The following is a 27,028-nucleotide window of genomic DNA, read 5'->3' as shown; positions in this document are numbered from 1 at the left end:
CTGCCTACCGACGTCGGCCGAGCGAAGCTGCGCTTAGCGATCGGAGCGGCAATGTAAAGGGCAGGCAAGCCACACTTGCAATTTGGATGTCACGCATTAAAGAACATATCGTAATTTTATTTCTGCGCCGAGTTTTATTTAATTCGAAATAATTAGTCGGCCGATTGGGGATAAAAAACATTATCTCCACATAAAAGTTGGTGACCCCGACGTGATCTCTGAGTTGCAGTGTCAATTAATAATCATTCGCGATCGACATTCGTTAGCCCTAGCAAATTTTCGGCGGTTAAGCACAATTCGGTGCTAAAACACACTTACATACACCTACATACACGCATTGCTGGCTATTAATTTCTCTGTCGCGACAATTCGGTCAGTGCAGTGCGGTAGGCAGTGCAGCGAACTCACTAATACACACAAGCGGAGTACAAAGCGGAATCGGACAGCTCGCACAGCCGCACAGCTAAAGGCATTAGCTGTAATCCCTTTGCTTTCGGTTCCCACGTTTATACGTATACAGGGTGTCTTTTTCGGTCGTGCTGAGTGACTCTTTTAAAACCTCAACATGGCAGCACCTGAGCCTACCAATGTCGCGAACGCAGCAATTCCGAGTGATGTAGATTTCTACAAGCACAAGGCCGAGTCCATCGCGCGCCAACTAAAGGCCATGGATCGCTTTCTCACCAAGGGAGAGCTTGCCGAGTTAGATGAGGCAGAACTTCAAGCTCGCTTAGAGCAGATCGAGCGAATGAATGCGGATTTCGATGCCGCTCAAACGAGCCTTGAAAGGCTGGATTTCCTGCAGTTAGCCCATGATGCCCGGCTGGACTTTTCGAATGTTTATGTCAAGGTTAGGTCCAGGCTGTCGCGGGAGTTGATGGCTGCTCGCACGGTAAATGTTGCCAATTCAACGGCTCGGCATACTCTCGAGGGGAATTCGTCGTTGTTCGCCTATAATAGTATAGGCCGTTCTCGAATGCCCGAGTTGCAGCTTCCGCGATTCGGTGGGAGCTACATGGATTGGCCAGAATTCCACGCGATGTTTTCGACAATGGTGCACAAAGACCATCGTATACCAATCATCGAAAAATTCCAATATCTTCGTGGATGTCTAGATGGTGCTGCGCTGGATACGATTCGTTCCTTGGAACTTTCTGAGGAGAATTACGACAAGGCGTTGAATTTACTAATGTTGCGATTCGATAATAAACTGTTACATTTTCAAGCACACGTCAAGGCTATTTTCGGGCTGCAAGGGGTGGAGAAGGGCTCGGCTATCGGCTTGCGCGCGCTCAGCGATAAAATCAATTCGCACTTACGTGCACTTCAGACCTTGGCGACCCCGCAGGAGATTTCCGATGGGTTGTTGATCTTCATCATAGGCACGAAATTGGACCACAAGACCAAGGAGAAATGGGAAGAGAACTTGCCGACGTCAGGATTGCCTCGGTGGTCAAGCATGGCCTCATTCTTGGAAGCAAGATGTCGGATGCTGGAAAATTTGGGATCGGCTATGGTAACAATTCCTAGCCAGCAGGTGGGAGAAAGTAAACCTAGCACCCTAATCACCTCCATTAACGATCATAATAGCTCAACATGCAAGTATTGCAAATCCTCCGATCACTACATATCCCGATGCCAGGCATTTATAGATCTCCCTGTTTTTTCTCGATACAAGGAGGTGAAGAAGCGCCATTTATGTCTAAACTGCCTCAACAAAGGCCATTCATTGCAACGCTGCAAGTCAGGGCCATGTAGAAATTGCCAAGCCACGCATCACACACTGCTCCACATGCAGTCGGGCGCTGAAGCTGAGTTGCCGTCGCCGAGCACGGAATCGACCCAGCATGATCCTGCAAGTGCCCTAGTAGCAAGCAAATATATTAGCCCTCCCCCCTCGAGTCAAAAATCTCTGCCTAGCCAAAACGTGCTGCTAGCTACTGCATACAAGGAGGTGAAGAAGCGCCATTTATGTCTAAACTGCCTCAACAAAGGCCATTCATTGCAACGCTGCAAGTCAGGGCCATGTAGAAATTGCCAAGCCACGCATCACACACTGCTCCACATGCAGTCGGGCGCTGAAGCTGAGTTGCCGTCGCCGAGCACGGAATCGACCCAGCATATGTATCGTATATGTTAGGGGCCGTTTTGGATCGCTTATTCCATGTCGTGCCATTTTAGATTCCGCTTCTCAGGTTAACTTTATAACATCGAGACTCGCCAATCAGCTGCAGTTAGATCCTCACCCGTCTCACGTTAAAATCGCCGGTATTGGAGAGTCAATTCTACCATCCAGCAAGGCTGTGGACATCGTCCTGCAATCTTAAGACGAAAGCTATCGCGGTTTCCTCTCTGCAATTATCACTGCCTCAATCACAGGAATGCAGCCTAACTTCGGCCTAGACGCAAAGGATTGGCCAATGCCAAATAATCTAAAACTGGCTGATCCTAATTTCGCCAAGCCCCAGCGTGTCGATCTGTTGATAGGTGCTGGTTTGTTTTTCGAATTAATGTGCGTTGGACAGATTCGACTGTCAGACCAATTGCCAACATTGCAGAAGACGAAACTTGGCTGGATAGTGTCAGGAAGTATTAAAAACTCTGAGAAAGCCCGTGCGGCGCTAGCAGCCGTTGAAGATCCCCCTGTCATCTCCGCTTGCGAGACTAATTTGTGCGATATTTTAAGGCGGTTTTGGGAAGTCGATGGAGATTATTCGCCCTCATCAATTTCGGAGGAAGATGTTCATTGCGAACAGCATTTCGTCACAAACTGCATTCGCCTAGAGTCCGGAGCTTACTCCGTGCGTTTGCCAACCAAATTCAGTCTAGAGGAATTAGGAGAATCGTATCAGCAGGCGCTACGTAGATTTCTCAATTTGGAGAGGAAGCTAGCAAAAAATGCACAGCTTAAGGCAAAATATATGGAGTTTCTTCAGGAGTATCGTGATTTAGGACACATGTCGCCAGCTTCGCGGCAGTCAGACCTCCCGCAGTACTTCTTGCCTCACCATTGCGTCCACAAGCAGGATAGTACAACCACCAAATTACGCGTAGTGTTCGATGGATCTGCCAAAACAGCGTCTGGAGTATCACTGAATGATGCGCTTATGGCTGGACCCACCATCCAACCTAAAATTCTGATAACTCTGCTTCGTTTTCGCTTTTTTAAAGTCGCCTTGTGTGGCGATATCTGCAAAATGTACCGCTGTGTACGCGTTTCCCATCCCGATACGCACGTGCAGTGCATCCTATGGCGCAATGACATGAAGGAGGAGATTCAGGTGTTCAAGTTGGAGACTGTTACTTACGGACCCAAACCTGCCGCTTTCTTAGCAATTCGTGCTATGCATCAATTGGCAAATGATGAAGAGTTGCGTTTTCCGCTTGGCGCTGATGTTGTTCGAAGAGATTTCTATGTCGATGATCTCATATCTGGAGGGGACAGCATTGATTCTGTCATCAAGATTCGTCAGCAGGTAAAGGAGCTACTTTCGAAAGGATGTTTTCCCATACGTAAATGGTGTTCCAATGAACCCGCTGCTTTGGAAGGCGTATCGGAGGCGGATCGCGAAAAGTTCCTTACCTTTCATGACGGGACTGAAGTAACCAAGGCGCTTGGTCTAGTTTGGGATGCCACCACGGACAATCTTCTGTTTAGCTTCGCTCACGTCGGAACCGCTGCAGGTCCAATATCGAAGCGTTCGGTCCTGTCTACACTAGCTAGGTTCTACAATCCTCTAGGGCTCATCTCTCCCATCATCACAAAAGCTAAAATATTTATGCAGTCGCTATGGAACGAAAGCCTAAAGTTGAATTGGGACGAAAGCCTGCCCCACGATCTAGATACGACTTGGATTGAGCTGACTTCGCAGTTTTCGATGGTTAAAAACTTTAAGTTTCCACGTTACGTGCTTCGGCAGCAAGCCAGATTAGAAATGCACGCGTATTGTTGTTGGAGCCAAGCAGCATATGGCGCCTGTGTATACATGCGTTCGGAAGCTCTTGGCATTGTGCAAAGTCATCTCTTATGCTCTAAATCCAGAGTCGCGCCCTTGAAAAGTATGACTATCCCCAAGCTTGAGCTGTCCGCTGCCCTCGTATTAGCCGAACTAGTGTCCACCATAGTTAAGGGATTATCAGCTCCATGCCAAATACATTGCTGGTCGGATTCGTCCATAGCCCTTGCCTGGATTCGAGAATCACCATTGAATTTTAATATATTTGTTTCTAATCGAGTTCAGCGGATTCAGGAGCTCACCGCTGGAATGACTTGGCATCACGTGCCCACAAAGTTGAATCCTGCCGACATCATATCACGTGGAGCCACGCCCGCTGAACTAATGGATAGCAGCCTTTGGATCTCTGGACCACCATTCTTGCGTCTTGAGAGCTCAGAGTGGCCTGCAGGCTTGCAATTGCCGACCGATGTACCAGACCGTCGTCATGCAGCATTGGTTGTTTCAAACGAAAGGGATGTATCGTACGATTGCAAATTTCAAAACTCATTCGGATCCATGCAGCGCGTCTTTGCTTACATATATCGATTCTACATTCTCAAGGACAAAGGCATAGCGCGGTCGAAGGGTCAACTTACCGTAATCGACATCAAAAATGGTACGCATTTGCTCATAAGGGCAATACAGCAGCAACAATTTTCGGAAGAGATAAGGGCCCTCTCCAGCAAACAGGCCCTACCCCCAAAAAGCACGATGGCCTCACTGAATCCATTTCTGGATAGCTTTGGATTGCTGCGTGTTGGAGGCCGCCTCCAAAATGCCGAATTGGACTACGACGCGAAGCACCCGATCCTGCTTCCTAAGGGACATCCTGTCACTGTCTCTATTATTATCTTCTTTCACGAAAGGTTTCTCCACGCAGGAGCTCAAGGATTGCTCGGACTGCTTCGGCAAAAATTCTGGCCTATTGGTGGACGCAAATATGTTGCGGGAATCATTCGCAAATGTGTTAGATGCTTTCGTTTGAAGCCAGTGCTGAGGGAACATATCATGGGAAACTTGCCTGCGGATCGCGTAAGGACTAATCCAGCATTCCACACAACGGGCGTTGATTTTTGCGGACCCTTTTATCACAAGTCGGAAGTCAGAAGCAGGCCTCCTATCAAATGTTACATCGCTATCTTCGTATGCTTTAGCACCAAAGCAACTCATTTGGAAGTCGTTCGGGATCTATCTACAGAATCCTTTCTGGCAGCATTAAGGCGTTTTATAAGTCTACGTCCCAAACCTCGAATCATCTGGTCAGACAACGCTACAAATTTTGTAGGAGCAAAAAATGAGCTTTTGGAGCTTCGGCAAATGTTCCTCAGCGATCCTCATACGTCGGCTGTGTCACATCTCTGCGTTTCTAGTGGAATCGACTGGAAATTAATCCCCCCTCGCTCACCTCATTTTGGGGGTTTGTGGGAGGCGGCTGTTAAAGCAGCTAAATATCATTTTCATCGCATCGTCGGGACCTACATTTTTACTCTTGATGAAATTCAGACCTTGGCTTGTGAAATCTCTGCTTTGTTAAATTCCCGTCCGCTTTATGCAATTACAGAAAGTCCCGATGATCTAGATGTGCTCACGCCAAACCACTTTCTCAATGGAGCCCCGAAAGCTGCATTCGACGAGCCAGATGTGGCGCATCTCCGGGTCAACCTACTTAGTCGATGGCAGCGGCTGTGTCAAATGAAGCAGGCGTTTTGGAGAAAATGGAGCACGGCGTATCTTTCGATTCTTCAGGAGCGGAGCAAGTGGCGGTCATCGTCTCCAAACATCAAGCTAGGAGCGCTCGTCATGATCAAGGAGGAAACGCTGCCACCATTAAGGTGGCCGCTTGGCCGCATTGAGAGCGTCATACCAGGAAAAGATGGAACCATCAGAGTAGCCGTCATCCGCACTCAAAAAGGCCTTTTCAAGAGGGCCGTTGGAAAAATAGCGGTTCTGCCCCTTCAGGATGGATCTGTTGAAAGCCTTTGCCTTCCAACGGGGGGTGAATGTTCGGAGCAGAACCCAGCCGATTAGCTGCTTGCCAAATAGCACCTAATTCTTGGCCCTCAGCCGCTTATTTTGTTTGTTACTTATGTCTATGTCACTCATTTGTTTGTTAAAGCTCTGCGCTTGCTTGCCCTGCTAAACGCTCTCTGCCAGCTCGCTCTTCGCTATCTCCGCTTTGCGTCTGCCTACCGACGTCGGCCGAGCGAAGCTGGGCTTAGCGATCGGAGCGGCAATGTAAAGGGCAGGCAAGCCACACTTGCAATTTGGATGTCACGCATTAAAGAACATATCGTAATTTTATTTCTGCGCCGAGTTTTATTTAATTCGAAATAATTAGTCGGCCGATTGGGGATAAAAAACATTATCTCCACAATCATTAAAGGGGATTCTTTAGCGAATAAATTTATTAAGGAAATTAGAGAATTTGTCAATGCTTCCAACGCAGAACTAGATAGGCGTCAGATTACCCAAGGGATGGCAGTTGGTTCACAAAACATCCAACAATGAAGATTCTTCAGCTAAATATTCAAAGTCTGACATACAACAACAACAAACAGCTCCTCTCAATGTTCCTAGGTAAGAACGCAATAGATATTGCCATCCTCTCAGAGATTTGGGTGCTGAACAACGCGGACTGCAGCATTTTAGACTATAACTTTTTCTGCAGGCCCAGAGAGGACGGCTACGGCGGGGTTGGCATCTACGTCAGGAAAAACATTCAATTCAGCATTTTAAAAATAGAGAACGACTTGGAAATTTTAGGAATAAAAACATTAAACCTCAAGAGCAATTTCAATATTTTTAGCATATATGCACCGCCATCAACAACAGTTTCACAGTTTAAATCGGGCACAAAAAAGTTTTTCGAATTCGCGGCTTCGCTTGACATACCCTCAATAGTGGGCGGGGACTTCAACGCTAGGTCTTCTATCTGGGGAAGTCCGATCTGTGATCGCAAGGGTCGCAGCATTGAGAATTCCACCCGGGAGGCCGGATTTATCTGCCTAAACGACGAAATGGAACTATTAACTGGCAAGTCCTCAAAACAAAAATTACGAACAGCAACCACTTCCCAATTGTATTGTCAGTGCAAGGCCTAAATGCCCCCCTCCAAGGCAAGAAGATCCTTCACAACAGAATAGCCCGGATTCTGGGTGCAAGTGATTTCTCAAATCTGGAGGAGCTCAATGGAAAAATGAAATCCCTGATCTTAAAAAACACGGTCACATTCCCAAGCAAGAACAAGTACGTTGCTAAGAAATGGTGGAACGAGGAAACGGAAAAACTTTTTCGCGTGAGAAACGCTTGCAGGCCTTCTACCTCACCAAAAAATTGGCTGATGCCAGAGCAACCTTAGAAGCTGACAAAAATCTACAAAATCACGTAAAAAATCTTAGAAAGCGCAACTTTTCCAAGTTTATAGAAGAGGTCTCCTCATCGCCCTCTATGTGGAGCAGGGTGAAGAACATCAAAAAATACGGTCAAATCAAAAATGTAGGGAACAAATGGACGAACGAAGATGACAAAAACTTTCTCAATATGGTTAAAGTAACCCCATCCACGTCAAACAGTAGGCCCCCTAAGAATATTCCCTCCCTTTGTTAGGACCAGACGACCCAGAACCCCTGGAACTGGAAGAATTCCTGGCCTTCCTAAAAACCAGGAACCCCAATTCGGCTAGAGGCCCTGATGGCATCTCGTTCAGGATGCTTCAAAAGCTACCAAGTGGGAAAAAACAAGACATTTTTGAAATTATAAATAAAGTATGGCTGAGTGGCGTCATCCCTGAAGTCTGGCGCAGGATAAAAGTGGTACCCATCCCCAAGAAGAATGCAGACCCTACTTCCTTCCAAAACCATAGGCCGATTTGTTTGATTAACACGCTGTTTAAATCCATAGGGGTTGATAAAGTTGAAGTTGGACGAGCACATAGCAAACTGTGACCTGCTGCCGGTCAGGTCCTATGCCTTCAGGAGAAACAGGTCCACGGCTCTTTGCATCAACGACCTTATCAACAAAGTTCTGGCGCTGAAGGCGAGGGGTTGTCAGGTTGTCGCAGCTTGCCTAGATTTACAAAGAGCGTTCGACGGCGTAAGAGTGGACACACTCGAGCACAGGATGAGGGATATGCGGTTCAATACAAGCCTCACGGCTTGGATCTCCAGCTTCCTTAACAGACGAATACTCATAAAGGGCAAAAGCGAGGTAGAGGTGAACAGAGGTGTTAGCCAGGGTAGCTGTCTCAGCCCAACCTTTTTTAACCTTTACACAGCCGAACTACATGATATTAACAGTCATAACTGCTTACTGTTTCAGTATGCAGAAAGTCGCTGGGTCTGATAATCTGCTCTCCCGTTCCTAGCATATATCACATGGCAGGAGAACTTCCCCCGCACTACAGGATGAGATTCCTGGCGGCGAAAGAGTTGGTTAAGGTGTTTGCATTTAATCTCCCAGCAAGTGAAACAGTGTCAGCAAATAGGGATTTAAACACGGGCTACGCTAAGGCATATCGGGAGTTTGGCAGCATAATAGATAGAGTTGAGGTTTTCGAGAACACAGCTTCATTTTGCACTAAAATTAGCTCCGACTTAGAATTTTTCAAGGGTTCTGCACCCAACAAGCACGCTATAGACCAGGCAGGTATCATGCTGCTCCACGGGGAAAAGAAGGATCAGCTGACAAAGGGTGGTTTTGAAATCTATTACACGGATGGGTCAGTCGCAGATGGGCATTCCAGCGCCGCTTTCCTGCACGATAGGACAGGTTTTTAGATAGCTATTACACGCACAAAACCCTTTCCTCGTTGTCCGCCGAGCTCCTTGCTATCGAGAAGGCATTAGACCATGCTATTTTGTACAATTTTCCTCGTGTCGCGCTCCTGACAGACAGCAGAAACGGGGCCCTCATTCTGGCGAAGAACATTCAGGATAACCCTATCGCCTACAAAATCAGAGAAAAGATCCAACAAAATCCACATCTAAGAACTGTAGAGGTTCACTACATTCCCGGACACGCTAACATCCCTCAGAACACTTCAGTTGACGCAGCAGCCAAAGAAGCCCACAGACGAGGAAAATACACAGTGGTTAAATGGAACCTTAAAGACGCTATGTGCGAAATACACAGAATCTTAAAAGCAGAATGGGAGAGAGACATCAGCGCGTACCAAACACTAATTGACTTTATCGACGAAATTGATGTAAAGCTATAAACAGTACTCCAACATCTTCTATTCTTTGACTTGGCAATTTCCACCATCAAAAGGCGGGCGGCCAAATAATCCCACGCTACTCACGGGTAGTTTGGTAACTTAAATCCTAAAAAAAAAAAAAAAAAGAATGTGTAATGACTTTGGACACAGGTGCTTCTCATTCAATATTTAGAAGTTTAGTTAAGGTAAATGTGGAGCCTCTGAATGAGATAGGACTACAAACAGCTACAGGTGGAGACGCGTAGAGAAAGGGCAAATTTACAAAGAAGCTTAGAAGACGAACCTAGGACAGGATTTCATTGTAGCCGATATCATAATAGGAGTAAATTTTTTGTGTTATAGTTTTACGCAGGACTTGAAGGATACATTTCTGAGCATGGGAATGTGAAAACGGTATCAATGGCTACGCATCGCACAAGTAAATGGAAAGATAAAGATCGACGCTGCAGCTCAGACCGAAACTACATCCAAATTCAGGCTGTTCGGCTGCCTCGACTTTTCATGAAAAAAGGTGCCCACCATGTTGAGAAAGCATAAGAATCTTCTTTTACGCAGAAGAGTAGTGAAACGGGCGACGGCATCAAATCAGACGTGAAATCACTGCAAAAAATAGTTACAATTAAGGAGAAGCTGATAGAAGCACTTATCAACGACGTTAAGTCTTCGGAGATCCAGTAAGAGGTTGAGGCCCGAGAGAATCGGAAAAGACTACCAGAGACGTTAGATCACTATTCTCACCGGCAGTAAGAGGTTGCAGCCCCTCTCGCAGCTCGGTGCGGTTAGGCTTTTAGAACGATTTAAGTTCGGTTTTTATTCAAGTTAATTTAAAGTTTAAAAATAACACAAAATTTTTTCATGTCAGACATGTCAAATCCAAAAAATATGTCACTCAGCGCATTCACTCTGTATTCTGTGAGTATCGGGTAAAACAAATATAATTGAAATGCGAAAGCGCTCATAAATACAGCAATAACACAAAAACACACTTAAATCGACGTTTGCACTATTAAAAGTTATGCACTATCGATTAAGGAAAGATTTGCAATATTTTCCGTGTAATTCGGGAGTTCTTGAAAAGTTTATTTTGGTAAAATACCGGCTGTTTAGTCTGCTTAGAGCCCTTGGGCACCAAAGATCCTTTGTAATTTATACCAACTGCACCTATTGAAACATAATTCTTGCCAACACAATCTATGTTCTTACATACATATATGAAAGTATAAAACATGTATCAAATGTATGTATATGTGTATTAAGGGCAGAAAATACAAAAGCTATCGTAATGTAGGCAATAGCATCTCCCAATAATTAATTTCCATAAACACCTAAACTATTATAACTTAAAAATGTTCTAACAGATTATTTTGTTTTTGTTTTTAGAAATGCTTGTGGAGCCCTTCGAAATTTATCTTACGGTAAACAAAATGATGAAAAGAAGCGTGGAATTAAAAATTCTGGCGGAATAGAAGCGTTGGTTCATCTTCTTTGTCGTTCTCAAGAGACAGAAGTAAAAGAATTGGTAACTGGAGTTTTATGGAATATGTCTTCTTGTGAAGATATCAAGCGGTCAAGTATTGATGAAGCACTAGCTGCAATAGTCTGCAACGTTATAAAACGTCATTCCGGATGGGATACCGTTTGTTGTGGGAAGAGGGTGTCTTCGCAATTGCGAGCATTTAGTGGAATGTCTTCTCTACGTAGTTCGAGCTGCAATAGAGAAAAACAATATTGGAAACAAAACTGTAGAAAATTGGGTGTGTATACTTCGTAATCTTTCGTATAGATGTCAGGAAGTGGAAGATCCCAACTACGATAAGCATCCCTTCATAACGCAAGATAGGGCTATTCCATCTTCGTCAAAAGGTAAAATAAAACAAAACATGAAATGTCCATTGTTAAGTCTATATTTTTATTTCTAGGAGTAAATTTAGGATGCTTTGGAACAAGTAAAAAAAAGAAAGAAGTGTCTGCTACTGAAGCTCTTCAGGACTATAGCATATCCACAGAGTATTCTAAAAATTCAGTAACTAATAGCCAGATGAATAAGGGCTACGAACAATTATGGCAACCGGAAGTAGTTCAATATTACTTAGCATTATTGCAAAGTTGTTCTAATCCAGAAACACTTGAAGCTGCGGCAGGAGCAATTCAAAATTTATCTGCATGTTATTGGCAACCCAGCATTGATATTCGTGCAACAGTGCGTAAAGAAAAAGGTCTACCTATTCTAGTAGAGCTCCTTCGGATGGAAGTGGATCGCGTAGTCTGTGCAGTTGCTACTGCCCTACGCAATCTAGCTATTGATCAGCGAAATAAAGAACTAATTGGAAAGTACGCTATGCGCGATTTAGTCCAAAAACTTCCATCTGGAAATGTACAGCATGACCAAAACACATCGGATGATACAATAACAGCTGTATTGGCTACAATTAATGAGGTCATAAAAAAGAATCCAGAATTTTCTCGTTCACTTTTAGATGCAGGTGGTATAGACCGGCTTATGAATATATCGAGTCAAAAAGAAAAATATACTTCTTGTGTAATAAAGTTTGCTAGTCAAGTTTTGTATACGATGTGGCAACGTCACGAACTGCGAGACGTCTACAAACAAAACGGTTGGAAAGACCAAGATTTTATTAGTACAAATTTCGCTGCGCACAGCACTCCACCAAGTTCACCAAACAATGCCAATAACACCCTTAACCGACCAATGGCATATCAGGAACGTACGCGCTATGAAGACAGAACAATTCAGCGTGCACCTAGTTCTTCATATAGGAATAATGACTCTAGTGGAGCTGTTATGCATAACAATGAATCAGCCTTGCTTTCGGAAATGGTTAGAAAACAATTATAGAATGTATATTTGTTCGTTAATTATTTAATTAGTATTAGATACACGTGAAGTATTTAAATCTTAAATTATTCTTAAAAAATACAGCGCTTCTTTTACATTTACATATAAGTTTTTACTGAATACATATTGTAAAGGATTATATTCATTAAACATCTGGTACGCTAATCTGATTAATTAATAAATATACTAAGATAGGCCGTCAGCCATCGGGTGCTACAGGGGGACAAACGGATGACGGGTTGGTTTGCACAAATGTGAACTCGGAACTGAAGCGCAGCCGCTCCGGTTAGTAATACCCGGTGCGGCCTGCGTCCCACACTCCTAGGACACAGAGGGTTGCGAGCGAACCGTCACCCGCCGTAACTGTACACACCGGTGGAAGTGCGACTATACTCTCCCCGTGAGGGCGGCTGGAAACAGGTCCTGGCACGGTCATGTCTCTGCCAGGATGCTGGCGAATGGTAGTCGGGCGGAGAGAAGAAAACTCTCAGTGAAATTACCCCAATCCAAGGTGACACTGTTATATGCCGAGGGATGCATGGCCGGGGGGGTGCCCGGTCGCTAATATGCGGACTCTGGATACCTGCCGACCTCCAGTTTAAATTATTCTGCCCGGGGCAAGCCGGCTATGCCTCGGGTGACCAACCCCTTCCCGCCTACTCGTGGGAACAACAATGCCAAATAAATTAAATATAAAAAACAAAAACACCGCAAAGGAGCTCGATACTCCTCTTAAAGTACCGGAGGGACAAGCTAATCCCTCTGTACCAGCGCCTGGGAAACCAGGTCCAAAGAATACGGGGAAGGAGACTGAGTCGGTCCACCGTCTTCAGGCAGCAGCCGCAGCGAGGGGGGGGCCCGAAAAGCCAATCGGGTCCTTCCAAGTCGGGTGGCTCCAAGGGCGAATCGGATACCGGGGTGGCTGCCAAGCAGAGCGTAATCGCGGCTGGTAAGCGCACCGGGACCGAGGAACCCATGGGGGAACGATCGAGCAGCGTCTCTGCACCATGGGGAGGAAAGCCGTCGTACCAGGAGAGGAGACGAGCGGCTTTCATCCTGTCCAACGAGAACCCGAACTACAGGTCGTCAGCTGAAGGAAAGGAGCAGAGGCTGTGGGCCTCCTCAATTCTGCCACTGTTCCAGCCAGCCAAAGCCGGAAAGGGCGCAGCCAAGGCCCCCAACAAGCGGCAACGCTCAGCGGAGGACCCCGCTAATCAGCCAGGCCAAGCCCAGCAAGCCAAGCGGGTGAAGATAAGTGGCACCTGGTGGAGAACGAGCTCCAGGACCGGTTCCTACAGGAACTGGAGGAGAACGGCGGACCACCGCCAAAGTGTGAGGACGCAGGGTGGCATCAAGGCAAGGTGAAAGCCATCGCCTGCCGAGACGCTCGCTCTGCGGCCCTCTACATGAAGGCGGTGGCTGCTTTGAAAGAGGTCTATCCAGGGGCGAAACTGGAGGCCGTGAGATGGGAGGATGTTCCCAGCCGTCGGAGAGCCAGATCATGGGTCTTGGCTAAACCTGCAGAACCTGAGAAAATCCTCAGGCTACTGCAGGTCTGCAACTCCCACCTTACCACAGCCGATTGGAAGGTGGCCAAGGTAGAGGACATCCAGGGGCAGAGGCGCCAGATTATCCTCGTCCTAAATGAGGAGTCGCTAGAGCACCTCGCCAAGACGGACGGTGTGGTCGACTACGGGTGCAAAAAGGTCACCATAACCACCTATAAGTCGGATCGCAAGGGCAGGCAAGCGGAGGTCGAGCCAGACCCGGAGCTGCCGGAGATCCCGAAAGAGGGGCCTCGTGCGAGGAAGACAACCCGGCGTCCATGATGTCGGACGACATCCTGGACGACTACGCGTTCGACGAGAGCGACCTAGCCAGAGGTCTCAGCCACATCGTTGTCGGGGAGGAGCCGGATTCCCCCGACAGCGATCTAGAAGCAACAATGGTGGAGGTGAGCCTCAGAAATGTCACTGACGATCCTGCAGAACCTCCACCATTGTAAGGCAGCATGCGCTGCTCTACTGCTCCACCTGGCCAAGGGTGGAGCCGACATAGTCCTCATTCATGAGCCCTGGATCCTCGGAAACATAGTCTCCGGTCTGAGGACTTCTGACTTCAAGCTATTCGAAGCTGAAACCACAGGTAAAATTCGTACCTGCATCCTTGCAAAAAGAGAGTTGCACTTATTTTTGCTCCCAAATTTCAGCAATGAAGACCACACCGCAGTGAGCCTCGAAGGCCAGGAGCGCTCACTGAGGATCTGCTTCGCATACATGGGGCATGATTAACCAGACCCTCATCCACACGCGCCTCTCCGGGCTCTAATCGCAGACTGTTCGGCCAAAGACATCGGCTTAATTGTGGGGTGCGACGCCAATGCACATCACTGTCAGTGGGGACGCACTGACACAAACGAAAGGGCTACCTTTTCAGTTACTTACTGACCACTCAGATGGTCTTATTAAACCGGGGTAGTGATCCCACCTTTATTATTAAAAACCACACGGAGGTCCTGGACCTCACGCTTGCCTTTCATGAGATACAGAGTAACATTGTGTCCTGGAGGGTCCTGGAAGAGCACTCCATCTCGGACCACAGGTACGTGGAAACTGTTTTCTCCTTCTCAGTACCGAAGCCAGTTCGTTTCCGGAACATCAGGCGGACAAACTGGACTCGGTACTCTGATTACCTCTGTCGTGTTCTCCCCGAGCCCCCATCTGAGGGCGGAGTTCTCCACGGAGGCCACGACCCGTCTTCTTCAGATCTTTACCGACGCCTGCAAGAAGGCGCTCGACAAAGCATGCCCCTCTGGCAAGAACAGAGGCCGGAGGAAACCTGAATGGTAGAATCCGAAACTGGGGGAATTCCGGAAATCCTCCCGGAGACTCTTCAATAAAGCTAAGGCTGAAAACGTTGAGCAAAACTGGGCCAAATACAAGGCCAGTCTGTCAACCTACAACAAAGAACTTAGGATGGCCAATTCTCCTGGCGTAAGTTCTGCAGCGAAATCGAGAATAACTCAGAAGCTTCGCGCTTGCGCAAAGTTCTCTCGAAGACAACACCCACCCTGGGCTACTTGAGGAACACCGACCAGTCGTGGACTACATCCAGCGATGAGTCGATTAATCTTCTCCTAAATACTCATTTCCCTGGTTGCGATGAAAACAGACCCAACTACTTTGAGGCATCACTGGGGACGTCAACATGCACCAGATTTGTCTGCAGAGGCACACCGCAGGGCGGAGTCCTCTCGCCCCTCCTATGGAACGTGGCAGTGAACACACTGCTGCGGGAGATAGAGGGGGTGGCTGCCGTGTGGTGGCGTATGCGGACGAAATCCGGAAAATTTCCGCAGACGTTGTGTGAGTGCATGACAAGTACTCTCACGAAAATGTGGAAATGGGCAGACAAATGCGGGTTAGGCGTCAACCCGTCTAAAACGGAACTGGTGCTTTTCACTCGGAAGTACAAAGTTCCGGTACTGATTCCCCCTAGACTATGTGGGGAAGCGCTAGTTTTCAGCAACAACGCCAAGTATCTTGGCCTAATCCTCGATAGAGAGCTCGACTGGAAATTGAGCATAGAGGATAGAGTGAAGAAATCCACAGTGGCCCTCTATACTTGCAGGAAAGCCATCGGACTTAAATGGGGAATGACCCCCTATATAGTCCGGTGGCTCTACACCGCCATCATACGACCGATCATGCTCTATGGAGTGGTGGTATGGTGGCCAGCCTTAGACAGAAGGACATGCCTCAATAAACTCAGCAGAGTTCAACGCAGAGCTATGCATAACTGGCGGGCTACGCACTATCCAGGGCTATCCAGGGGAAGCCCTGGATACTGTGCTGGACCTCCTCCCTGTAGATATGGGAAAGAAGGCAACACTTTCCGTCCTCAGAATGAGAGAAGGCTGACTGTGGAAGGCGTCCGCGGTTGGGCACTAGGGAATCCTGATGAGACTCCCGCAATTACCAGATAGGACAGATAACTGTATTCCTAGTGATCACCTCTCGACGCCCTTCCAGGTATCAATCCCCCCTAGGGAGGACTGGGAGATGGGCGAACCAGGACCTGCAAATGCGGTTCACTTCTACACTGATGGCTCAAAGCTAGACGGCCGCGTGGGAGGCGGAGTTTACTGCAGCGAGCTGAACAACAGTCATTGCTTCAGGCTCCTGGATCACTGTAGTGTGTTCCAAGCGGAGGTTGAAGCCATCAAGGAGGCCATTTCTATCGTCTCCAAACTACGTCTAGACACGCACTTAGTGTGCGTCTTCTCGGACAGCCAAGCAGCTATTAAAGCTCTAGGCTCAATATCGTCGAACTCAGCGACTGTAAATGACTGCCGCAGGTCTCTGCACGAGATCGCAGAGCAGTTATATCTCGTCCTTATATGGGTCCCCGGCCACAGGGACATCGAGGGGATCGACGCCGCCGACGAGCTAGCCAGGCAGGGTACTACGATCCCTCTCCTATCGGAAAGGGAGCAGGTAGCGATGCCCTTGGCTACGTGCAGACTGCTAACGCACGAATTGGTCGAGCAAAATGCCAATAGGAGATGGCAGCAAACTGTTTCCTGTAAAGTCTCAAGATTGATATGGCCATATCGATCGAAGAAGCGCTCATCAGAGCTGTATAGACTCAGCAGAGCACAGTGCTCTGCAGTTACTCGAGCCATTACGGGACACTGGCAGATCGGCACTCATGCCTCCAGACTGTCAATCCCTCATAACGACTTCTGCAGGAGTTGTCGCGACGAGGAGGAGGAGGAATCGGTCCCCCACTTCTTCTGCCACTGCCCAGCACTTGGAAATCGTCGTCTTCGTATTCTCGGGGCCGCTTTCCTCACGGACATTTCGGACCTGTCCGAAATCAAACCAGGGACCTTGTCCAAATACATCCAAGCCACCGGATGGGACTGCACTTAACCTGCAGTAGTCTGCTCTCACGGTTCAGGCAACGAGAAGGGCTACCTGCCCATGCGGCAACAGAATGGATCTCCTATAGGTCCAAGTGACCTTGGGGGCGGAGGGCTTTTACCCCCCACCCCCCTCCAGGGCTACCGCCTTAACCTAACCTAACTAAACTATTATATCTTAAAAATGTTCTAACAGGTTATTTTGTTTTTATTTTTAGAAATGCTTGTGGAGCCCTTCGAAATTTATCTTACGGTAAACAAAATGATGAAAAGAAGCGTGGAATTAAAAATTCTGGCGGAATAGAAGCGTTGGTTCATCTTCTTTGTCGTTCTCAAGAGACAGAAGTAAAAGAATTGGTAACTGGAGTTTTATGGAATATGTCTTCTTGTGAAGATATCAAGCGGTCAAGTATTGATGAAGCACTAGCTGCAATAGTCTGCAACGTTATAAAACGTCATTCCGGATGGGATACCGTTTGTTGTGGGAAGAGGGTGTCTTCGCAATTGCGAGCATTTAGTGGAATGTCTTCTCTACGTAGTTCGAGCTGCAATAGAGAAAAACAATATTGGAAACAAAACTGTAGAAAATTGCGTATGTATACTTCGTAATCTTTCGTATAGATGTCAGGAAGTGGAAGATCCCAACTACGATAAGCATCCCTTCATAACGCAAGATAGGGCTATTCCATCTTCGTCAAAAGGTAAAATAAAACAAAACATGAAATGTCCATTGTTAAGTCTATATTTTTATTTCTAGGAGAAAATTTACGATGCTTTGGAACAAGTAAAAAAAAGAAGGAAGTGTCTGCTACTGAAGCTCTTCAGGACTATAGCATATCCACAGAGTATTCTAAAAGTTCAGTAACTAAGAGCCAGATGAATAAGGGCTACGAACAATTATGGCAACCGGAAGTAGTTCAATATTACTTAGCATTATTGCAAAGTTGTTCTAATCCAGAAACACTTGAAGCTGCGGCAGGAGCAATTCAAAATTTATCTGCATGTTATTGGCAACCCAGCATTGATATTCGTGTAACAGTGCGTAAAGAAAAAGGTCTACCTATTCTAGTAGAGCTCCTTTGGATGGAAGTGGATCGCGTAGTCTGTGCAGTTGCTACTGCCCTACGCAATCTAGCTATTGATCAGCGAAATAAAGAACTAATTAGAAAGTATGCTATGCGCGATTTAGTTCAAAAACTTCCATCTGGAAATATACAGCATGACCAAAACACATCGGATGATACAATAACAGCTGTATTGGCTACAATTAATGAGGTCATAAAAAAGAATCCAGAATTTTCTCGTTCACTTTTAGTGCTAGTTTGCCAGTCAAGTTTTGTATACGATGTGGCAACATCACGAACTGCGAGACGTCTACAAAAAAAACGGTTGGAAAGAGCATGATTTTATTAGTACAAATTTCAATGCGCACAGCACTCCACCAAGTTCACCAAACAATGCCAATAACACCCTTAACCGACCAATGGCATCTCAGGGACGTACGCGCTATGAAGACAGAACAATTCAGCGTGCACCTAGTTCTTCATATAGGAATAATGACTCTAGTGGAGCTGTTATGTCGAATAATGAATCAGCCTTGCTTTCGGAGATGGTTAGAAAACAATTATAGAATGTAATGTAGAATTTGTTCGTTAATTATTTAATTAGTATTAGATACACGTGAAGCATAGCTCGCAAATAACTGTTGACACTTTCGGCGTGTCTGATAAAAACCTCTCATTGACGGACACATTGAGAAAATGGACTGAAAAGACCCGATCAAATCTGTTTTTGCTCAACTCGCTCTTCGCTCAAGCAAAGACCGATTTTTTCACTTCTCTTTTGTTCCTGTTTTTCACTGAGCATCTTGTCGCGAGTGAACGAACAAAGTGTCTTTTGCGTATGTATGCGTGCTTGTACGTGTGATGCTTATGGCAACTATCAATTTTTGTGAATTCTATAAGGTTTGACTATTGGAGCTTAAAATGAATCGTGAATTTTGCAAATAAATATACATATTACAATACAATAGCCCAAAAGATGCGGAAAACAAGAATAAATAAACGAAAAAAAAAACTAAAAACACTTTTTTGGTTCTGCTCATCTAAAGACACTTTTGCTGTGAGCGCTTGACCAAAGTGTCTTTCTAAGTTGTTATTGTGAGACACGATCGTGTGTCGGGCTCACCCGAAAACCCGAAACACATAACACAAGCGAAGAGACAAAAAGTGTTCTGCTCAGTGAGAGACCGTGTCTTCGTGGTCGTTTTCGGTTTTGTCAGTGACGAGACAGCAAAGGGAAAAAGAGTTGACAGTCGTTTGCGAGCTATGACGTGAAGTATTTAGATCTTAAATTATTCTTAAAAAATACAGCGTTTCTTTTACATTTACATATAAGTTTTTACAGCATACATATTGTAAAGGATTATATTCATTAAACATCTGGTACGCTAATCTGATTACTTAATAAATACACTAAGATATATCCATGTACCCTGCAAGTATTTTTATTGCTACATGTTTATATCCTTGAAGGGTACTGTCGGGTTTCGTAGCCCTATATTTAGTTATTAAGTATCATAGCCAAATTATTATGGTGGAGCTTAATGACCTGCAAAGCTGCGTAGACTACACATGCTAAATCGGTGCACATACTTGCAGAATGGGCCGAATACAAGGCCAGTCTGTCAACCTACAACAAAGAACTTAGGATGGACAATTCTCCTGGCGTAAGTTCTGCAGCGAAATCGAGAACGACTCAGAAGCTTCGCGCTTGCGCAAAGTTCTCTCGAAGACAACACCCACCCTGGGCTACTTGAGGAACACCGACCAGTCGTGGACTACATCCAGCGATGAGTCGATTAATCTTCTCCTAAATACTCATTTCCCTGGTTGCGATGAAAACAGACCCAACTACTTCGCGCCTCCTTCTGTCGTCTCAAATGCCATCCTGAGCCTGCTTAGCCACGAGAACATTTCAGAAGCTTTAAACCTTACAAGTCCGCGGGGCCAGACGGCATTTTCCCTGCCAAACTGATTCACGCGGGACATAGGCAGGCAAGCCCTCGCACACTGCCCCAAAAGATTTCAGACCCATTAGTCTTTCGTCTTTTCTTCTGAAGGCAATGGAGCGGCTCCTGGGGCTGCATCTAACGGCGTGTATTCCGCCCAGTCTGATCTCAGACTCCCAGCATGCCTATCGGAAGGGAAGATCCACCGAAACGGCCGAACACTGGATCACATCGATCATCGAAGCGTCCCTTAACTTTAAGGAATACACCCTGGTAGCCTTCCTCGACATAGAAGGCGCCTTTAATAATATCCTTCCGACTGCCATCACGGGCGCACTGACGGATCTGGGGGTTGACTACAGGACGGTGAGCCTGATCGATGCTACAATGCAGGACGGTTGAGGCATCACTGGGGACGTCAACGTCCACCAGATTTGTCTGCAGAGGCACACCGCAGGGCGGAGTCTTCTCGCCCCTCCTATGGAACGTGGCAGTGAACACACTGCTGCGGGAGATAGAGGGGGTGGCTGCCGTGTGGTGGCGTATGCGGACGATGTTGCTATAGCACTCTCCGGAAAATTTCCGCAGACGTTGTGTAAGTGCATGACAAGTTCTCTCACGAAAATGTCGAAATGGGCAGACAAATGCGGGTTAGGCGTCAACCCGTCTAAAACGGAACTGGTGCTTTTCACTCGGAAGTACAAAGTTCCGGTACTGATTCCCCCTAGACTATGTGGGGAAGCGCTAGTTTTCAGCAACAACGCCAAGTATCTTGGCCTAATCCTCGATAGAGAGCTCGACTGGAAATTGAGCATAGAGGATAGAGTAAAGAAAGCCACAGTGGCCCTCTATACTTGCAGGAAAGCCATCGGACTTAAATGGGGAATGACCCCCTATATAGTCCGGTGGCTCTACACCGCCATCATACGACCGATCATGCTCTATGGAGTGGTGGTATGGTGGCCAGCCTTAGACAGAAGGACATGCCTCAATAAACTCAGCAGAGTTCAACGCAGAGCTATGCATAACTGGCGGGCTACGCACTATCCAGGGCTATCCAGGGAAAGCCATGGATACTGTGCTGGACCTCCTCCCTGTAGATATGGGAAAGAAGGCAACACTTTCCGTCCTCAGAATGAGAGAAGGCTGACTGTGGAAGGCGTCCGCGGTTGGGCACTAGGGAATCCTGATGAGACTCCCGCAATTACCAGAGAGGACAGATAACTGTATTCCTAGTGATCACCTCTCGACGCCCTTCCAGGTATCAATCCCCCCTAGGGAGGACTGGGAGATGGGCGAACCAGGACCTGCAAATGCGGTTCACTTCTACACTGATGGCTCAAGCAAGACGGCCCCGTGGGAGGCGGAGTTTACTGCAGCGAGCTGAACAACAGTCATTGCTTCAGGCTCCTGGATCACTGTAGTGTGTTCCAAGCGGAGGTTGAAGCCATCAAGGAGGCCATTACTATCGTCTCCAAACTACGTCTAGACACGCACTTAGTGTGCGTCTTCTCGGACAGCCAAGCAGCTATTAAAGCTCTAGGCACAATATCGTCGAACTCAGCGACTGTAAATGACTGCCGCAGGTCTCTGCACGAGATCGCAGAGCAGTTATATCTCGTCCTTATATGGGTCCCCGGCCACAGGGACATCGAGGGGATCGACGTCGCCGACGAGCTAGCCAGGCAGGGTACTACGATCCCTCTCCTATCGGAAAGGGAGCAGGTAGCGATGCCCTTGGCTACGTGCAGGCTGCTAACGCACGAATCGTTCGAGCAAAATGCCAATAGGAGATGGCAGCAAACTGTTTCCTGTAAAGTCTCAAAATTGATATGGCCATATCGATCGAAGAAGCGCTCAGCAGAGCTGTATAGACTCAGCAGAGCACAGTGCTCTGCAGTTACTCGAGCCATTACGGGGCACTGGCAGATCGGCACTCATGCCTCCAGACTGTCAATCCCTCATAACGACTTCTGCAGGAGTTGTCGCGACGAGGAGGAGGAGGAATCGGTCCCCCACTTCTTCTGCCACTGCCCAGCCCTTGGAAATTGTCGTCTTCGTATTCTCGGGGCCGCTTTCCTCACGGACATTTCGGACCTGTCCGAAATCAAACCAGGGACCTTGTCCAAATACATCCAAGCCACCGGATGGGACTGCACTTAACCTGCAGTAGTCTGCTCTCACGGTTCAGGCAACGAGAAGGGCCACATGCCCATGCGGCAACAGAATGGATCTCCTATAGGTCCAAGTGACCTTGGGGGCGGGAGGCTTTTACCCCCCACCCCCCTCCAGGCTACCGCCTTAACCTAACCTAACTAAACTATTATATCTTAAAAATGTTCTAACATGTTATTTTGTTTTTATTTTTAGAAATGCTTGTGGAGCCCTTCGAAATTTATCTTACGGTAGACAAAATGATGAAAAGAAGCGTGGAATTAAAAATTCTGGCGGAATAGAAGCGTTGGTTCATCTTCTTTGTCGTTCTCAAGAGACAGAAGTAAAAGAATTGGTAACTGGAGTTTTATGGAATATGTCTTCTTGTGAAGATATCAAGCGGTCAAGTATTGATGAAGCACTAGCTGCAATAGTCTGCAACGTTATAAAACCTCATTCCGGATGGGATACCGTTTGTTGTGGGAAGAGGGTGTCTTCGCAGTTGCGAGCATTTAGTGGAATGTCTTCTCTACGTAGTTCGAGCTGCAATAGAGAAAAACAATATTGAAAACAAAACTGTAGAAAATTGCGTGTGTATATTTCGTAATATTTCGTATAGATGTCAGGAAGTGGAACAGCCAACTACGATAAGCATCCCTTCATTACGCAAGATAGGGCTATCCCATCTTCATCAAAGGGTAAAATAAAACAAAACATGAAATGTCCATTGTTAAGTCTATATTTTTATTTCTAGGAGAAAATTTAGGATGCTTTGGAACAAGTAAAAAAAAGAAGGAAGTGTCTGCTACTGAAGCTCTTCAGGACTCTAGCATATCCACAGAGTATTCTAAAAGTTCAGTAACTAAGAGCCAGATGAATAAGGGCTACGAACAATTATGGCAACCGGAAGTAGTTCAATATTACTTATCATTATTACAAAGTTGTTCTAATCCAGAAATACTTGAAGCTGCGGCAGGAGCAATTCAAAATTCATCTGCATGTTATTGGCAACCCAGCATTGATATTCGTGCAACAGTGCGTAAAGAAAAAGGTCTACCTATTCTAGTAGAGCTCCTTCGGATGGAAGTGGATCGCGTAGTCTGTGCAGCTGCTACTGCCCTACGCAATCTAGCTATTGATCAGCGAAATAAAGAACTAATTGGAAAGTATGCTATGCGCGATTTAGTTCAAAAACTTCCATCTGGAAATGTACAGCATGACCAAAACACATCGGATGATACAATAACAGCTGTATTGGCTACAATTAATGAGGTCATAAAAAAGAATCCAGAATTTTCTCGTTCACTTTTAGTGCTAGTTTGCTAGTCAAGTTTTGTATACGATGTGGCAACATCACGAACTGCGAGACGTCTACAAAAAAAACGGTTGGAAAGAGCATGATTTTATTAGTACAAATTTCAGTGCGCACAGCACTCCACCAAGTTCACCAAACAATGCCAATAACACACTTAACCGACCAATGGCATCTCAGGGACGTACGCGCTATGAAGACAAAACAATTCAGCGTGCACCTAGTTCTTCATATAGGAATAATGACTCTAGTGGAGTTGTTGTGTCGAATAATGAATCAGCCTTGCTTTCGGAAATGGTTAGAAAACAATTATAGAATGTATATTTGTTCGTTAATTACTTAATTAGTATTAGATACACGTGAAGTATTTAAATCTTAAATTATTCTTAAAAAATACAGCGTTTCTTTTACATTTACATATAAGTTTTTACAGCATACATATTGTAAAGGATTATATTCATTAAACATCTGGTACGCTAATCTGATTAATTAATAAATACACTAAGATATATCCATGTACCCTGCAAGTATTTTTATTGCTACATGTTTATATCCTTGAAGGGTACTGTCGGGTTTCGTAGCCCTATATTTAGTTATTAAGTATCATAGCCAAATTATTATGGTGGAGCTTAATGACCTGCAAAGCTGCGTAGACTACACATGCTAAATCGGTGCACATAATTGCAGAATTTTCCCTGTCCAGAATTAAGGAAAAAGAAATGACGTGTAAAGTCAATGAATTTAATAATCGATTTCAATAATAATAATTATTATTATTATTATATAGACGCTTATAGCATATGTATGTCTCTGAAAGAGAATGCAGAGCTTTCAAAAATCCAAACATGAAGAAAAAACTCGTTTCAGTTTATGAGATACAGTGGCGGGCAGTGAAATGTGGACACTCATTTTAACTAACTTTAAACCGATAGCGCGTATTTAAAATCTTACAAATCAATCGTAAAACATTTTTATTGTATAAATACATTCATTAGCTGTTGATAAACATCTCTTTTTCATAAAAAAAGCCAGAAGTTTTAACGAAAAAAATAAAAATGTAAAAAATTCCAGAAGCCAATATGGCAGGCATATTGGCTTTGCAGTCAACGTCCAAGATTCTTCTCCTGAACCGCAGATGGATACGAACTCCATAGCTCAGCTTCTTATGGAGCTGCAGAGGTCAGTAGCATGCCTCACCACGGCAGTAGAAGGTATCCTGAAATCTCTCGACCAACTACGTAACGCAGGTACAACCCTACCCTCGAAAAACCCTCAGAAGATCATAATGCTGTCGGGGCTTTGGATCGGATTCTGGAACGCCTGTAACATGGCTCATAGCACTAATGAGCTGCCTCTATTTTTACAGCTTCATAGCGTAGACATCATGTTAAGGGCTGAAATCTACCTACCTAACCAAAAAACGAGGGGAACGTTGTGAGTTGCTGCGGACACCGCAACTCTACAGTTATACCCGATACTAAGTCAGTATGGCTCTCCTCCGGCAGACGCCGCTAATATTAAACGACACGAGAAAGAGTGCGTGCGAGAGAGACAGAAAATCTGTCTGAGCGTGACGTCGGGCGCTGCGTAGCCAGTGCAAATTGATTTGTTCCTTTTGGCTATAAAAATTATCTGATCTGGTCCAGATTCATCAATCTGATAGATATGGTCGTTATCTATGATTCTGCGTTTTTAGTTTTCTCGAATGTGCAATATTGTGGATGCAACAGATTTTCGTCCTTTGTGGGGGCGGAAGGGGGTGGGGCGAAATTCTGAGATATACGTTTTATAGTGAGATCTAACAGAAGTGCGGATACCAAATTTGGTTACTCTAGCCTTAATAGTCTCTGAGATTTGTGGATGCCCCAGATTTTCGTCCTTTGCGGGGGCGAAAGGGGGTATGGCGAAATTTGGACACGAAACGGTCAAGGTCCGATATCACAGGAGTGTGGATACCAAATTTGGTTGCTCTGGCTCTTATAGGTTCTGAGATCCTTGAACTCATATTTTGCAATTGGCAAAACCGACCATGAAACCTGTGTGTTAGAGAGAGACAGAGCGAGAAAGAATGAAATTGTTGTCTTGATTCTGGATATAATAATTATACGATCTGGTGAGATCTTACATTCTAAAACATATAGTCATCCTCTACGATTCTGCGTTTTTGGTTTTATCGTATCTTTAAAAATGTGGATGCCACAGATTTTCGTCCTTTGTGGGGGCGGTAGTTGGCGGGGCGAAGTTTTGAAATATTTTTGTAGCAGTGACATATCACAGAAGTCTGGATACAAAACATCGTTGCTCTAGCTCTTATAGTCTTTCAGCACTAGGCGCTGAAGGGGACGGACAGACGGACGGACGGACAGACGGACAGACAGACATGGCTCAATCGACTCGGCTATTGATGCTGATCAAGAATATATATACTTTATGGGGTCGGAAACGATTCCTTCTGGACGTTACACACATCCACTTTTACCACAAATCTAATATACCCCAATACTCATTTTGAGTATCGGGTATAAAAACTACATGCTCCATTGATACGAGTGTTACAGAGCCGACCACCCAAGCAGCAGGGCCAGAGGAGGAGCAGCTGTGCTAATTCGGAAGGATATTTCCCATTACCTCCGTCACGCTGTGCAGTTGGGGCCGATTCAGCTTGCGGCGGTCATGGTTTTAACACTGCGCGGAGAGATCCTCATTGCCGCAGCCTCGATCGATTCCCTGGTCAAGCACAGATTTCGACAATCTTGTGGCACAACTGGGTAACAAATTAATCATTGGAGGAGACTTTAATGCGAAGCACAGGCTTTGGGGCAGTCACAGAGGAGACCGCAGGTTTATGGCGTTGCATGATGCCCTAACCGTTTGCTCTGCACAAATACTGGCGACAGGAAGCCCCACCTACTACTCACCAATTCGGAGATCCATGCTCCTCCTGCTTAGATTTCTTTATTTATCGATCTATCGAAACCAGCTCAACATCCTTGAAGATCATGACCTCAGCTCCGACTACCTGCCTGTCATTTCTACATTATCGACAACTCTGCAGACGATCCCAGCCATGACGAAGCAGCTGAAGCCTAACTCAAACGTTCCCATGTTCAAGGAAATTCTACGCAGCTCGCTAGACTTAAACACATATTTAAGGACCACTCATGATGTAGATTTTGCGATCGACACTCTTATGGCCAAAGCCTATGACGCTTCTGCAGCTGCTGCCACTTGCGGCCCTCGAGGTATTCGAACGTCGCAGATTGGAAGTCATAGAGACGGCACTTTAAGTGATTTTGAAGGTCTGCTTCTACATAAGAAACGACTCAGGCGCGAGTATACCCGCACCAGCGACCCACAGGTTGACAGTGTTTTCAGGAGAAGGGCGCCACATGGGCGAGATCAGCAGGTCAACAACATGGCAACATCTCAACCGAAATTCGCTACACCTAGTTTTGATGGCACAACAACATTTGTCGTTTTCATGATACAATTCGAAATGTCAGCATTGAAGAATAATTGGACGGAAGCTAACCGCGCGACCGCTTTGGTGCTTTCCTT

General features: G+C 45.9%; 1 protein-coding gene and 2 pseudogenes across 1 annotated transcript; all 3 read left to right on the top strand.

Annotated features, from left to right (window-relative positions):
* The first annotated feature begins 9,612 nt into the window (after window positions 1-9,612).
* On the top strand, window positions 9,613-11,132 carry LOC117191705 (annotated as a pseudogene).
* A 653-nt stretch (window positions 11,133-11,785) lies between these two features.
* On the top strand, window positions 11,786-17,751 carry LOC117191704 (annotated as a pseudogene).
* A 4,790-nt stretch (window positions 17,752-22,541) lies between these two features.
* LOC117189493 (catenin delta-2-like) lies at window positions 22,542-23,545 on the top strand. Its single transcript, XM_033394632.1, has 2 exons — window positions 22,542-22,856; window positions 22,913-23,545. Exons 1-2 carry the CDS (start codon window positions 22,778-22,780, stop codon window positions 23,482-23,484), a joined length of 651 nt encoding a protein of 216 aa, XP_033250523.1. The 5' UTR covers window positions 22,542-22,777; the 3' UTR covers window positions 23,485-23,545.
* The last annotated feature ends 3,483 nt before the right edge of the window (window positions 23,546-27,028 follow it).

This window comes from Drosophila miranda (assembly GCF_003369915.1).
Source record: "Drosophila miranda strain MSH22 chromosome Y unlocalized genomic scaffold, D.miranda_PacBio2.1 Contig_Y1_pilon, whole genome shotgun sequence".
NCBI classification, from domain to species: Eukaryota; Metazoa; Arthropoda; class Insecta; order Diptera; family Drosophilidae; genus Drosophila; species Drosophila miranda.
This window is presented reverse-complemented; position numbering and strand designations above follow the sequence as displayed.

Coding starts and splice junctions, on each gene's coding strand:
- LOC117189493 (XM_033394632.1), top strand. CDS start 22,778: ATGTCAGGAAGTGGAACAGCCAACTACGATAAGCATCCCTTCATTACG. Junction 22,857..22,912: donor TATCCCATCTTCATCAAAGG/GTAAAATAAAAC, acceptor TTTTATTTCTAG/GAGAAAATTTAGGATGCTTT.